The sequence below is a fragment of the Rhinolophus ferrumequinum genome, chromosome 12 (assembly GCF_004115265.2).
Source record: "Rhinolophus ferrumequinum isolate MPI-CBG mRhiFer1 chromosome 12, mRhiFer1_v1.p, whole genome shotgun sequence".
In the NCBI taxonomy this organism is placed as follows: domain Eukaryota; kingdom Metazoa; phylum Chordata; class Mammalia; order Chiroptera; family Rhinolophidae; genus Rhinolophus; species Rhinolophus ferrumequinum.
Genome location: NC_046295.1, coordinates 38,151,021 through 38,167,274, shown reverse-complemented (window position 1 = coordinate 38,167,274; position 16,254 = coordinate 38,151,021). Strand labels below are relative to the sequence as shown.

Genomic DNA, 16,254 nt, shown 5'->3' with positions numbered 1-16,254 from the left:
TCTTCTTATATTCAGGAGTATTTCCCTAAATATATACAGACTTTTTGGACAAACTTTTAGTCTGGATGATTCTTTTGCCCTGATATCTGAGCCATAGCTTAGCTCTAAAAAAAGCGAAACAAAATAAAAATTCCTCTAAATTAAAAATACTTCCTTTACAGCACTTTACAGCAGACCTTGCCCTATTTTCTACAAGCTGTAGATGAGAAGTCTGATGCCTACAGGATTATAGCTGCTTTATGGCTAATCTCTTTTTTCCCTCTCTGGAATCTGTTACGGATTTCTGATCATTGGAGTTTAAAACATTCACCATCTGTCTAAAACCCTTCTATATGAAGGCCTGAGATTTCCTGCAACTTTGTAAACTTTGGGCTTTCTTTACTTTTTATCATTTCTCCTCACCTTTCTTGCCTTCTGGATCTCCTTTAGCCTTTCCTAGCTCAGTCTTCCATAACGCAAATTTCATTTCATCATTGTTATCACTTTGGCCTGTTAAGACTAGGTTTTAGACTCATCCATTGGCTTGAGCTCCCAAATTCCTAAGGTAGTCTTTACTCTGGTCCATACCGCCATTCAGCCATCCTATTCAGATGTTTACTTTACATTTCTATAACCACAGTTGTAGTTTTTAAGAAATGTCACAGACTTTTTTTTAACAGCAATCTATCCTTGTTTTATGGATATGGAGAGCTTTTTGAATCACTAAGGATGGATACCAATTATACTTTTTTCAAATTCTCTTCTGTGTCTTATATTACCTCCATTAAATGGGCATGGGACGTAGGGTTTCCAGTTGTACATCTCATGGTTTTGGTTTTCATAAAGACTTTAGTGCTTTTTAGTAGTCTGCTGATATTTATAAATGAGAGCCTAGATCTGCATATATATATATATATATATATATATATATATATATATATATATATATAATATGGTATCCACTATCCACATGTGCCTATTTAAATTGAAATAATAAAATTAAAATTCAGTTCTTTAGTTGCACAGGCCACATTTCAAATGCTCAGCTAGTACATGTGGTAGTAGCTACCATAGTGGGTAGCACTGATTGATATAGAATATATCCATCATCACAGAAAGTTCTTCCAGGTAGTACTGGTATAGAATAAGTAATATCAAAAATAGAAAGAATGACTAAAGCAGAATAGAGATTCGCGATTGCTCTGGAAATGAACTGAGATATAATCCCTGGCTCTGGATAATACAATCAAAGTTAACAGCTTGATAGCTTTTGCTTTGCAGGCATGAGAAGCATGTTCTTCCAAGTGTAAGAGGTTCTTTGTTAAGCTCTGAGACCAAAAATGATCAGCAATATTGTTCTGCCTTTGTCGGTCATGGCATTTCCCCACTTTAGAGAGTTCTTTTTACTTTATCTTGAGGGCAACTGTTAGAGAAAGCCACTTATGCAAAGGATTGGTGCAGATCTTATTAATTCTGGCATCATCTATGACTTCCATCTATATTGTATTACAGATTCATAAACTGTTCAGCTGTGTCAGTCTAACCCTATCTATTTTATACCTTACATTTCCTTAACGTTCTTTTTTTTTTCAGTTTTCTAATAATTGTAATTTTATTTTTTCTTCTATTATTTCACTGAAATTTGGGGAAAACAGAAAGATAAATGTCAGCTGTTTTGAATTAGAAGCCTTAGTAAAATCTGACTTACTTTTCTTACTAGATAGCAAAAAGAAGGCCTGAATAAAGATGTCCCTAGAGAAGCCTTCAGATTAGAGTTAACTGTCACAGTAACTCAGGGAATTTTTAATTGAAATATACTAGGGAACAGCTGACCTTGAAGTCATCCTATAAGGGTCAAAAAATTGCCCATGGTTCAATAATAGAGTTTAAATTAAAGCAACAGCCTCACATATGTAAAAGTAATCATAATATTCTTTTATATAGATGATAATTTATCCCACATGACTATCTTAACTTTATTAAAAACTAGATCTAGCATCATGTCCTACAAGCATTCAAGCTTGCAGGAAACATGACATCACATTACTGTAATGTCTTATGATAAAGCCTAATGATGGTATACAGAACATTCACATATACAAATGCACAACATGTCAAATATATTACTCAAATTGATGACTTCAGTGAAATGAGTAATTTCAAAACAAACAAGTTAGCCACATGATAAGAGAAGGCTGAGCATTTAGTACTATACAAATCTTCCTAGAACAATAAAGCATTTAAAATAATCCCTAGCTTAATTTGATATTTCACGTGCATGATATTGTCAATGGCCTACAACACCAAATGACCTTCAAACCCAAGATCTGATTATTATAATAAAGTTACCATAGAATTCTACTGCTGATGGACCATCACTGAAAATTATTATACATACATTGTTCCATCACCTACGAGAAATCTTTTAATGACATTTACTCTGCCAAAGCAAAAACAAAAAACAAAAATACAACTTCCAAATGGACCATTTGAATAATTACATTAACTTTAGAATTTAAACTCAACTCTTCCAACTAAATAAACTTGATAAAATATCTAACAAAATGTCTACCATAAAGTTCTAAAAAGTCTCTCAACCACATGAAAAAGCAGATAAATTGGAAGACAATTAGGACTGAGGTTGAAATAATCAGCTTCAAAACTACGGGGAAATTCAAATCTACTCTTGACATTTTTTAGAAGCCAAAAATCCTACAGGACCAAATTAATCACTGCTGGGAAATCAGATCACAACAATTTTTTGTGCCCAAAGAAATATTATATGAAGCTGTATATTTAAACAAGTAAGATGATCCATCAGGATGTTTTTCTATATCTACTAATAAATATCATTTTCGAAAAGATAGGCTGGTCATCTGGGAACCTGTGTCTCTCTCACCTTTGGCCCCAAAAGCTATGACTTTAAGATTATTTTAAAATACTTCATATTCATCAAGATAATGGTTATATTTGAAGAGAAGAGTGGTAGTGACTAGGAGAGGTCAGTGACATTCTGTTGATCTGTGTATTATTACATGGCTATGTTCACTTTGTGAAAATTCATTGAACTCTATTATTTTTGCTCTTTTCTATATATTTGTATGCTATACTTCAACAAAAGTTTATTAAATGAAAATATTCCATATTTACCTTTTTACTACTTTTTGAAGTAGTTACTAGTTTGAGATTCCTGAATGAAGGACTCACATCATACTCTTCTTTTGTCAATGATTGGTACATAACAGGGACTCAACTGAAGACAGGTGAATTAACACAGACCAGTAATCCATTATACAATGGCAGTAAGTGCTACTTGATTTCCATTCCTCCATCCCACAAGACAGAAATACTACTACAGGTGCATGTTATACTGCATGAGGAGTTCAAAAATGCTTGAGTCCTCGTCTCCTAAGAGAGAGATGGTATCTGTGTATGCACATGTAAGAAAGAAAAAGAAGCCGAGACATAGATACTAAGAACTAATATGACATGAACCATCTGTGTGGTGGGGGCAATAAACACCACAGGGAAGGAGAGAGACATTCCAATGGGATTCATCAGGAAAGCCGTAACTGAGGGAGTAGCATGGGAGCATGATGAGTAAGATGAAGGAATTGGCGAGCACTTATAGAATGCTTAATGCCAAGTACCAAGCATTTTCATGAACTTAACCCTCACAATACAGCTAAACCTACTAAAACCCTGACAGATTAAGAAATTTGTCCATGATTATACAGCCTAATCTTTTGATTTCAAGATCAGTGTCTTTCTACCACCCCATGTTGCCACTGTCTTAAACAAGAGCTTGATGCCTTTGGCTCAAAATCCAAAAATTCACATCTGAAATTTGACAAAAACCTGATAAAGAATTTTCTTCCTACCCAATGCATATACTTCAAAATATTTTTATCCTTCCAATAAACTGACCAAAACTAAAATAAAACAGACTACGTTTACAAGAATGATGGCCTAAATTGACAGTACTGGAATTTTAATTCAGTTTGAGATTAATCCATTTGTCTATCCTATTTGGTAAAAAGGTCTTAGTCAACAACAGTCTTCTAACCAGAGAGTCTATTACCTAAGAGAGGCTTTTATTCTTATGCTTCTGCCACCACATGTTATATGTTCATTTTGGAAATAAGCATAAATACCTGTTTATAATCTTGTTTTGGGGGGGAAAAAAATCACAGACTCTTAGCCTTTTTTGCCGTTCTCTTTCTTTTAAGAGGACCTTTTATTCATTCACTCAAACATTACGGAGGAACCTTCAATGTGTCCAAAAATCTTCCTTCAAAAATGAATGAAAGGGAAGCCTTGATTTCAGAAGATTCCCCTGTGTAACAATTTTACCTGATCCTTTTCATTTTGTTTCAGATTAAATTCCTTCAGCTTCCTGACCCACTACAAACTCATCAGCACTCATTTTTCCTTCTGCCTTATTCCATTCATCTGATTCAACTTCTTGACCTTTCATCCCCACGCTATACCACCTCCTTGAGGATAATACTACATCAATTATTCCCCTTTTCTCCCTTTATTTCTGAATTATTGTGGTACTCTCCGTACATCCCTCATCACGGCATTTAGCACACTGTTGTAATTACTTATTTACTTCATTCAGTCACCAATTACTTATATAATACCTCCTATGTATCAATCCCGGATCTAGGTATTGTGGATGTTAAGAAAATCTTTGCCTTTATGACAATCATATTCTAAGGCAGACTAAAATTAAAATAATGTAACAACTCAGTTTTGATGATAAACTGCAACACAGAATGTGAGAGAAGGCTAAGAGTCAAGGGTGATTCTTATGTTTTTGGTTTGAGGAACTAGGTAAATGTTGGAGTTGTTTACAGATTTGGGAAAGAGTGGAGGAGGAAGGGTTGGAGAGAAAAATGAAGAGTTCTTTCTTTGCCATGTAAAGCTTAAGATGCCTTTAGATATTCAAGCATAGAAGTCGAGTAGGTAGTTAAATAAACAAAAACTCTGCAGCTCAGGGGAGAGGTTGGCCTGGAGTTCCAGATCTTGAAGGTATCTGCATAAAGATGACATTTAAAACCATGGACTGGGATGAATGAAGAAATTATTTCTGGAAACTGAGAGGCAAATGCTACTGAGCAATTGAGATGAGAACGGAGCATAATTAACCAAGGATTTGGAACACAGAGATCAACAACCTTGACAAGAGCGGTCTGGTGAAATGGTGGGTACAAAAACTATTTGGATAGGGATAGAAACAACAGTAGGTTAAAAAATAATAATAATATGGAGAACCAGGAGATTTTCTCAAGAGGAAGAAAGAAATAGGTTGGAGCTAGAAAAGATTGTGGGTTCTATCTAAGGAGGGTTTTTTAAGAAACTGAAAGGCATTAGAGAGGGAAAGACAGATGATGCAAGAGAACATGGACAACTGAGGAGCCTTAAGCCTTTAAGCCCTTTAGGTAGGCAAGAAGGAATGAACTCCAGTGTTCAAATGGAGGCACTAGTCTTAGAGAAAGACAGGCATTTCACCCACTGTAGTAAAAAGGCAACATATATGGGAACAGATACAGGTAATCTGGTAGATGAGATGGTGGAATATCCGAAAGCTGGATCTAAGCAAGGTTCTGTCAGGCAAGTACCCCAGAGAGAAAGAAAGATAAGGGAGCTGAGGTTTATGCAAAAGAACAGTTACATCAATGGAACGTGAACTCCAAGCTACATAAAGAGGGGGAAAAAGGGCATGAATGAGGTACAGTGAAATGGGTTAAAGGGCAGAAGTACCCAATGGAGTTAAAAAAAAAATTATTTGAGGAATAAGGAAACCAGGTAGTAGATGGTGGTCAATATTTTTTTAAAGTTCCTAAGTGAAGCAGTTATAAGCAATGAGAGTTTAAGATTGATCATGAGAACAGATTTCCAAGGTGGGACATCTGAGAGGTCAGATGTTGGATTATCCATGTGGATGTAGCAATTACTAAGCATGATGACAGGAACTGTGGAAAAGCAGTGAGCTAGGTACTACTGAGGAGATACAACTAGAAGGACAGATCTGGAGGGGTAACAGTCTGTATTTCAGAAAAGCTAGGGTTCTGAGTAAGGAAGAAATGGACTGCAGCAGCAAACGGGAGTAAGGGTTCTAAATGAGGGGTTCAAGATGTGGGGTGAACAAACAACATTACTTAAGGACTGCTACAGGGAAAACAGATTTCCGAGGAATAGTCAGGTAGAACAGGAAAGTGAAAAAAATTTTATTTTCAACACTATGTCTCTATTTGGTTATAATAAACTACCAATTCCAGGAGGAAACTGAAAGGGCTGGGGGAGGTGGCATTGAAAGTTTGGCAGACTGCATCAAGTAGGATATGTACAGTCAAATGAGGATGTAATAATGGCCAACCTGGGAATCTTGTACACTAAAAAACCAACCAAAACAAACACCTTTTATAAGCAGATCAGTATCTTTCCAATAAATTCCCTTTCTGCTTAAGTTAGCAACTAAGGGATCCTAATGAATTATCTTCATGTTCAGGGCCTTGCACACATCAGACAAGTTCAGAAAAGAAATGTTTATTTAATTCATTCAATACACTTAAGTGCTATTTGGCCTAGAGTGAGAAGGAAAATCTCAGAAAGGAATCTTAGGTATGCTAGCTATTCCTTTATCCCCGTCTCATTTCATTTCTTCCTTTCACAAAAGTAAATGGTGAGAAAAAGAGAAGGGACAATTGAGGATGGAGTGAGCGGGCAGCAGGGTTGTTCTGAGGACAAACAGGATTCTCCATACAACTGCCTGTGACCTCATAGTAACACTTGTGCAGGTGAGAAGAGTCCTCCAGCTTAAAATAACAAATACCACAGCAGCCTGTAACTTTCAGCCCTGAGGTTCTTTGTCTAACTGCACCACGCCCTGCCAGTGTTTCTCTAAATGGAAAACGGCCCATTTTGGGGAGAGTTAATATAAATTATGACTTTCTTTCTCTCAGGTGACCTAATTTACCTGGATAAAAATTCTGAGAATACTCTAACAGTATACTATTGAACTTTATGTAGAAACAAGTGTTGACAATAGAATTATAAAATTTCATAACGTAACAGTGACAATAATACTATTCCTTAACACACAGATCAAAGTAAGACAAACTAATGCCAGTTGTCATTCATTATACATAAAATGAAATGTCTAAAATATATGATAGAAGTAGGAAAAAACAACTATATTGTAGTAGGCCTCGACATTAAGAAACATGCAGAATCGATTTTCTGGCTTCAAGGGAAAGCACCTTGAAAATGTAGATATATGGAATATACCAAGCATGGATGAAATTACTCATATTTCGTGTGAAAGGGAGGACAATACTTCAAAATATTCACCGTAGTGAATATTCACTAGCACTATGAATTTTATTTGGTATAACATTCTTTTGTATATCATGAGGCCCACCACGCCAGAGATTAAGTCATCTTGTCAACTGAAAAAGCATGTTTAATTTAGCAACAAGTCATTTAACATAAATCCACTTAATAGACAGCATTGGTGAAATATATCAAAAAACATGACCCAATGAGGAAAAAAAAAAATCAAAGGCAGTCCCAGGTGATCTCTATCTAGAGTACCAGAGATGGTTACCTTGAAGCCACAGTGGATTTTATATCTGCCCAACTGCAGATGTGTTCAATGGCCATCCCCTTGTTTAACCCTTAATTATAGAAACCCATTGATTAAGAAATAACATTTATTCCCATGATTGACACTTCATTACTCACAACAAAATTACTCAGATCAGAGATTACCTGAACCAATCTGAGACCATTCCCTACAGTACATCTCTAGACTGGGGGAGATAGGACGTGGCTGTTAGATTAACACCAAGATGAAAAACAATCAGAATTAAATGCCTGTGCCAAAATTTAGAGTAAGAATACAGGACCAGATAGACATCTGTTGGGAACAGCACAGTTTTTGTTTTTTGGGTGTTTTTTTTTAATTTTATTTTTTATTCTGGTTTACTTATTGATAAGAGGCACAAACTTGGGAAAGTCTTCCCAAATGTTGCTCGTTTTCTTTCTGAATCTGAATCTAAGTAAGGGAAAGAAGACGTCCTCTGAACACCTAATTGAAAATATCCCTCTTACTCTTCTTTACTGAACTGTCTTCACCCTCATCAGAATTTATCATAATTCATAATTATATCTTTGTGCTTGCTTATTGTCCGATCACCCAGGAAACCATAAGCTACTTGAAGACAGTCAATTCTTTATAATACTGTATGCACTTGAGCACAGAGCTTTGCACATGAACTTTAAGTATTTGTAGTTAGTGAAGACAGAAAGAGAAAAGGAAATGGAGATAACAGGTTACCATAAAGTTTACTTTGCTTTCAACATTAATGTCTCAATGTTGAGAAATTAATTATTGTTGGACATTTATTATGATCTAGACCATTTATATATGTCACATATTTTAGCCTCACAATAATCCTTCCAGGTTTCTCATTTTAGACCAAAGTAAGACTCAGACAATTTAAATATTAAATAACTCACTTAAGCCACACACCTAGTAAATGTTCACTCCAGTTTATGTGAATATCACGTTTATCTGATGTGACTGACGGTGCCCCTCAAGATGACCTTGTCGTCAGTTATCTCCTCGTCATAGAGCTATGGAAAGGTTGCAGGGGGAGACACCGGCAGCAAAATAGTGGTTGTATATAACTCAACATCTCTAGCTACCTAGCTATTGTGAATTTTCCACCAGTTTACATAAATCCTGCTAAAGAAGTAAATGACTTATCAAAAGCAAAACAGGCACTTTTACATTAATCAAACAATTTGATCCTCAAAACAATCTTACAAAAGAGACACACTGCCATTCTGTTGGTGAGGACAGGCACTGGGGTTACGGGCGCTTAGTCCTTCACATCGCCCCTGCAAACCTTTGGGCTTGGGGTTTCCCCCAAGTAAATATGGCTGCACAACCTTCGCACAAAATTTGAAAGAGACACTCGTGCCATAATCCTCGTGCCCACGGCAAATATGTGATGCAGATGGGAGCATTCAACGCTCAATTTCCCCATCTGTATTTTAGGTTTGATGAGGGTCCCATTCACTTTTTGTGCAATTAGTTAAGTGTTAACCGCTAAATATATTTACGATGAAACAACATATCCAGGTCAAACAAAGAGCGTGGGAATATCATTTTAGAAAGGGCTGCACTGCAGCCAAAACGAACTCCGGGCTGCGGTCCACATTCACCCTCGCCAACTCCTCTTATCTCCTCTTTCCCCTCCACTAAACTATTCCTTCCTGGAGTCAGATTTAGTGCAACAGGCAGGTTCCTACCTTGGTCTGAACACTCTTATCAAACTTGTCATTTTTGAAACTAAACGTATTCTGGTGCCTCTGAGGCCTGGAACGAGCCACGTTGCCTTTCTGCGAGCTCATCACCGAAACCACAATCAACACGCGCTGAAACAAGGAAGATGAAGAAAGACCAAAAGGCAAGGAATTACCTCACGGAGCTGACGCCTCTGTCACTGACCCGGAAGGAACTTATCCAGCCTTTCTGACCCCTCCCCTGCCAGCCCATGTGACTCCGCGTGGAGGTCAAAGAACGCTCTCCGATATCTCAGCAACCAAGTGTTTTGCCTGCGGCGCAGCCTCGACCCCTCCCCCTCCGCACAACTTCTCTTTCCCACTCCGCGTAGAAATCCCGCTTTCTTCGAAGCGAGAATTCCCCCATTGGTCCGAACGTGGCAGTCCGTCAAGGCGGAGGGGCGGGAAAATTGTACTTCTATTGGCTCTTCTTTTCCGCAATCCCCGCCTCCTGCCGCCTCAGTTCAGCCTCTCCCGGCGCCCGACTCCGCTAAGAGGCTTGTGATTGGTGGAAGTCGGGCTAAACTGGGATGCGTCCCTCCCCTGGCCCGCTCGCAGGCTGGAGCCCGGGTCAGCTTTGGCACCTTCTTCCAGTCAGTGACCAACTCCTCCTGGCTTGAAGAGTCGTTTGCTGGCCCCCTCGGTTCCCTTCCAGCCTCCCTCCCGCCACGAGAGCGAGACCCGCTGCTGGCAGGCTGAGTAGGAGCAAAGGAAGGAGAATCAAAGAGAAGAAAGACCTGGCTGGGTCTGGGTGGTGTCTGCAGTGCCAGAAAGGGAGGTGGTGGCGGCGGCGGCGGCGGCGGCGGCTGCGACCACGGCCGCTCGGGACCTGAGGCCCGAGAGCAGCTGGCGGCGGCGGCAGCTCCAGCGCCTCGCGCCGGGGCCGTTACTCAGCAGAACACGAGCCCGTGTGGAGCAGCAGAGCCGGCGCGGGGAGGCGAGACTCGGGAGCGCGAGCCGGCCCTCTGGGGCGCTGCCGTCCTTCTTCGTTCCGGCGCGGGGGACTGCAGCCCTCATCCCTCTGCCCGCAGGTCGGGAGAGTCCGGCGGTGGCGGCAGCACGAATCGCGCCCTGTGGAAGGCAGGGGATCGACAGAGGTGCTCTCCCGGCCCATTCTGTCTCACACCTTGGCTGCGGCCCCTCCGGTGCAGGTGCGTGGGGCCGCGCGGACTGCGGCGCTGCAGCTCGAGGAGGGGGCGCTAGGCCAGGAGCCGCAGCGCGGGAGGGACCCGAAAGAGCCCGGCGGGGGGAGGGGAGCGGGAGACGTCTTTGTTGTTGGCGCCCGGGATCCCACTCGACTCCAGGGGAAAGGCGGGGAAGCCACTCCCGATCGGGTCTGCGTTTTGGAGAGGATTCTCCAGTGGTTCTGTGAAGGGGGGAGGTCGGAGTGTTCTTATGGGTCGGTGAGGCTGCGGGAGTCTGGGGGCAGGGAAGGGACGGACAGACGGACTGGGAAAGGTCTTGAGTCCTCCTTGCAGATCAGGGTCTCATTTCACCTCCTTTGCTTTTCTCCCTGTGGACCGAAAGATGGGGTCAGGTTCACATTCCCATCCCAGGCTCACTGTGAGATTCGCGGTGCCTGAAAGCTTTCTCCTGAATGTCCTCGTGTGCCAGCCTCGATTTGAGATTCAGTCTGTCCGGAGCGTGGTGATTTGTGTAATCCTGTCGGGCGGTAGGCTTCCTTTTCTCTAGATAGTTGAACTTCAGTCTTATCTGTTTTTGAGTTTTGAATTGGAAAAATCACAGTTTATATTTGAATTTTTTTTTTATTTTTGAATCCTGAAACGAAAGTTCTGTCAAGTTAGATTGTATTGTCGTGCAGGGCTTTTATAAAGAGAGCTTAACCCCTGCTTCTTGTTTAAAACAAAAAGAAAATGTTCATGGTGATCCATGGTGAAATTTCTGCCCGTGTCGGGGCACAATTTTTGTAAAACGATGCTTTCAGTCTGTGAGGTGGATTTGGTAAGCAAAAGGATGAATAACGGAATACAGAGAGGGTGACCTTTAAATTTTGTCTGTTTATGGGGAAAGGTATTACTGTTTAATACTTTTTGTAATATATAATACTTGATCCACAAGATTATTCATTGATTTTTTTTAAAGGCTCTAATTAGTAAAAAACTTTGGCGATCTTGTGTCAGCATTTGAAACTAATGAGTCTGAGTAAAAAGATCCATTTGTTTACATTAACAGGGAGACTTAAAACGAACTTTTCTCCATAAAAAATTTATCTCTTCGTGTGTTTATAGCATAAACTCATTTGGGTGACATCTAATACCTAATCATTGCCAACGTTTTGATGATTATCATAATTACAGTGGTCTAATTTGAGACTGCCCAATTCTTTGCTTGTTAGTAAATTTTTATTTGGGAAGTAGGTGTGGTGGGTTTCTTAAGAACAGTGGAGATAGCCATGTTTCTGCTAAAAAGTATAAAATCCCTGTTATGCAATGATTGCATATTGAGACCCAGGAGTAAATGGAAAGCACCCTTCCCCATAATATGACCTCTCTTTTCTCCTACTCTAGTGTTAATAGTTAATTGGGAAGGATGAGATTAGATTTTTAGCAGGCCTAGGCAGTTTTAATTTTGTCCCTCGCTGAATGGTACTGTCGTTGATAAGTGGCTTGTTTCCTTGAGTATCTTTGCCCATTTTGAAATGTGTATGAAATGACATCTGACAAAGAATTTTCTGTTTCCCTGTGACAAATAGAATTACCATGAAACATCATGGCAAAATAATGTTTTTGGTAGCTTAATAGACACAGAACTAGGCAATTAGTGTCTGTTTCAAGTTCTGTCACTGAATTGGTCTACAACTGCAGGCAAGCTATCTCATAGCTCAGTCAGTTTCTCCGTCTGTAATACAGGGCTGATAAAATGTGCCACCTACTCACTTTATAGAAAGGGCAATGAGAACCAATAGTTACTCTGCTTATGTGACATTGATTGTTTTAGTTATATAAGAATACTTTTTAGTGCAGTCCTCTTTTTGTTTCGGTATTATTATGAATTTCAATTTCTTGGTGAAGAATTAGCATAAAGAAACATAGTTTTAATGGGGAGAATACCTATCTATATGCCATTTAGGAATTAATAAACTAAAGTTTCTTCCATGTTAAGATTGGTGTTATATCTTTTGAATCAGTGATGACAAGAAACGAGAGTGACGAATTAACTTGATCGATTCATTTACCAGTAGGTTTTATTTCTAATATAGCCAAGATGTGCTGTTCTCAAAAATTACTCCTCTTCCAGTTTCTCACATATATTGCCCTATAAGCCTCTCAAACCCAGCCTTGTGAGTTGGAGGGGGCGAGAGCTGTTTTATGACTTTTTTACAGGTGGACTAAAGATCAGAGAAGTTAATTATTTGAATTGTCTAAAGCTACTCAATTTATAAGCAGCAGAACTGAGACGTGAAGCTGGGTTTTCGGACACCTATTCCTAAATCCTTTGCTCTGCAGCAGTGTTTTCCAAACACCTGTCTAGTCCCAACAGTTTTTTGCCAATTCAGATGAAGTGGGAAATAATACAGCAATGCAAGTGTTGGCAGCATACAGCATAATGAATATTCATGCACGCGTCACCAATTTGAAGGAAAAAACACTACAAAACAAAGTGAAACTTCCTCATAGTGCTTTACATATACCCCTCCTTACATCCCACTCCCTTTTCCCCACTCCACACCATTAACCAAAAATTGACATACATCCTTCCTATCATGTTTATATTTTACTACACACCTTTATATCCATGAACATTATATAGTTTTCCTTTGATTGTTTCAAGACTATTTAAGTATGATGTTTGTATCTGTAGCTTGCTTTCTTCACTCAACTTGCCAAGGTTTGTCTGTGTTTATTCAGGTAGTTCCTAGTTTCTTTATTTTCACTGCAATATGATATGTGTTCCATTATGTGACTGTATCAGGTTTCTGTTGGTCATTGTAGTTGTTTCTAATTGTTTGCTTATTAAGCAGTATTGTAGGGAATGTTCTTGTATGTGTTTACTTAGGTCTAGGGCAGTGCTTCTTGACCCTTTATCCCATTTTTATAGAAATATTTTGCAACATTCCCAATACTATACTAAAGTGAAATTTGTAATAATAAACTTACATTGACATTTTAAAGAAAGTAATACCCTTGCTAAAATACAAGAAGTAATTTATAACCAATAATATATTTCACTGGGGCTCAGCCAGACTCTAAATCTTGCCTACCAAGTGAGGTAGTAAACCAGTAACACCAGAATTCTGGGAGCTTGTTAGAAATCAGAAGCTCAGGTCCTACCTTGCTAACTCAGATGCTGAATTTTAATAAGATTCCCAGGTGATTTGCGTGCACATTAAAGTCTAAGAAGCACTACTAGAAGACATAGTAGTCAGATAAGTATCACGATGAATTAAGACAGCTACTAATGCAGGCTAAAACAGTGTGTTGAATTGGCCATTCAAATACCAGTGGTGGCACTGTGGTTGATAAATGAATTTCTGAAATAGCGAACTATTTTCAGTAAAGTTTGAGCAAAAATAAAAGTGCGGTCTTCTCTCTTTACACGGTGGTTGCATTCTTAAAAATCTTTGTCTGTATTAAAACAACACAAATATACTTTGTGTTAAGTCCTGTTTATAAATATCTGACCTTATTTTTCCCCCTGTTCCCTTAAATGAGTGTCCAGTAAAATATTGAAAAGACATGGGACAGCCTTATCTGTAGGCACCAAGAGTGCTTAGTATCCCTAAGTAGTGCCCCCCAATTTGCTATAACAACTAAAAACCAACATTGAGAAAGATTGCCCTAGGATATAAATCTAGTAATAGATTGCTAGAACACGAGGTAGATGCTGCTTCTTCAACTTTGTTAAATAACTACCAGTTTTCTTTCCAAAGTGTGTGTTATTACTGATACAAACTTTGGAGAAAGACACACTTTGGAGAGAAAACTGGTAGTTATTTAACAAAATTGAATGGGTGAGAAGGTCTAATTTCCCCACCTTCCAATACTTGAGACTTCTTATGGTTTGCCTTTGGACTTCTTACGTTTTGCCATTCTGAGGAGTGCAAAATGGTACCTCATTGTAGTTTTCACTGGCATCTCCCCAATTAGATCCATAACTGAGAACACTTTCATTTATTTTCTAGTCATTCATGTTCCTTTTCTGTGCATTGCTTATTTGTTGTTGTTTTTTTAATGGGGTTGTTTATCTTATTGATTTGTAAATGCTTTTTAAATATTCTGGATAATAATCTTTGGTAGACTTTACAAATATCTTTCTAGTCTTTAGCATGCCTTTTCACTTTAAATATGGTGCCATTTGATAACCAGATATTCTTAATTTTAATGTCAGATTTATTCTTTTATGATTGTGCTTTTTCTCTTTAAAGAAATCTTTTCTATCCTGAGGCGATGGATTCTGTGATAGCTTCTTTTAAAAGTTTTGCTTTTTCACATTCAGATCTTAAATTCACAAAGAACTATTTTTATATAATGAGATGAATCTAAATTTGCTTAATAAAATGACCCTTTATAAAACTGAAATTGTCATTTTTATGTTAATGTATTCGATAAAATTATGGTGGTAGTGGATTGTATTTAGTTTCTAATGTCCCTTTGTGGCAAAATTAAAATTTGGCAACTCTGTCATTTCAATTCCAACCATTTTTTTAATTTAACTTTTTTTGAAATCCATAAGGTTTGAGAACCACTGCTTTAAAGTACTGTGATTCCTATGTTTCATCTGTGCCTCACATTCAGCCTCTAAAACACAGAAAGTGAGCAGACAGTCTAAAGTACTTGTCTTCTGTCACCATTTGCATCCTCCATGTTTCCATTTGTTTTACATGTCTTTTCATCACTTTTTATTCTGGCTAGAATTTTCTAAATGATACTTACGATGCTAATTTTTAAACAGAATTTCAGACTAAATTTAAACACTATTTTAATGTTAATTTGGCTGCAGTATAGGTCCCTTTTTTTTTCTCCCACAGGAATTAAAAGCAAGAATGGTTAAACAAGTTATTGCATACAGGTAAAGATGAAATGTGGGAAAGGAAAAATGGGCCAGTCTACTGTATATCAGTCCATATTCTAGGTTTTATGGGTATATCTGTAAACAAAGCAAGCAGAGATCCCTAACTTCTTAGCAACTCTCCATCTAGCAGAGGGCCAGAAGCAATAAATAGGCAAAATAAATAAATACATTATGTGTTAGAAATGATAAATACTTGTAAAGAAAAAGTGGAGAAGGATAAGGGGGAATTACAGGAGGCATTTGGATCTATTAAATAGGGTGGTTAAGGTAGGCCTTGTTGAGAAGAGGAGAATGGACAGAGATGTGCAGTGAGGACGTTAGCCATGCAGACATTAGCAAAATCTTAGAAGAGTGGACAGAATGTAGTCTTTAAGTTAAACCTGTGTTCCTGGCTCTCCCACTTAAGTTGTGTGAACTTGGACAAGTTAATTGGCTTAACAACCTGAAGCCTTGATTTTTCTCCTGTGTGAAAGGATTATAACCTGAGAAAAGTATTATTAAGATTAAAGAAGATAAGAAGTGAAAGCATCTACCTCCTGCCCCCCATCTAGTTCTCATGTAGCACTCTATACTTTATTTTCATAGCATTTATCACAGTGTATAATAATCTGTGCCATTGGTTGATAAATTTTATCCACCCATTCTGAAATATTAATGAGAACCAGTCAGTGTAATGATATATTTCATTAACATAAAGTCATTTGTAAACTACCTTTAAACCTGTTTTTATTTGAAAATCATCTCATGCAGATTTGTTGAGAAAGTGTTTTGTATTATACTGTCTTTATGCTAGAGCTTCACATTGTATTGTAGGCATTGGCTCATTTAGCACCACACATTGCGATGGAGGCCGTAGATATGTATGTTGCACTTGAAGGAATC

General features: G+C 38.4%; 2 protein-coding genes across 2 annotated transcripts in view; one reads left to right on the top strand and one right to left on the bottom strand.

The window, feature by feature from the left end:
• The window catches only part of C12H9orf85 (chromosome 12 C9orf85 homolog), a 43,273-nt gene extending 33,803 nt beyond the window's left edge, over positions 1–9,470 (bottom strand). The window contains exon 1 of the mRNA XM_033122205.1: positions 9,307–9,470. Coding sequence (XP_032978096.1) covers positions 9,307–9,408 — 102 coding nt within the window. The 5' untranslated portion in view covers positions 9,409–9,470. The remainder of the gene's footprint in view (positions 1–9,306) is intronic.
• A 580-nt stretch (positions 9,471–10,050) lies between these two features.
• ABHD17B (abhydrolase domain containing 17B, depalmitoylase) overlaps positions 10,051–16,254 on the top strand; it is a 44,599-nt gene continuing 38,395 nt past the window's right edge. The window contains exon 1 of the mRNA XM_033123305.1: positions 10,051–10,490. The gene's annotated coding sequence lies outside the window, so the exon portion shown is untranslated. The remainder of the gene's footprint in view (positions 10,491–16,254) is intronic.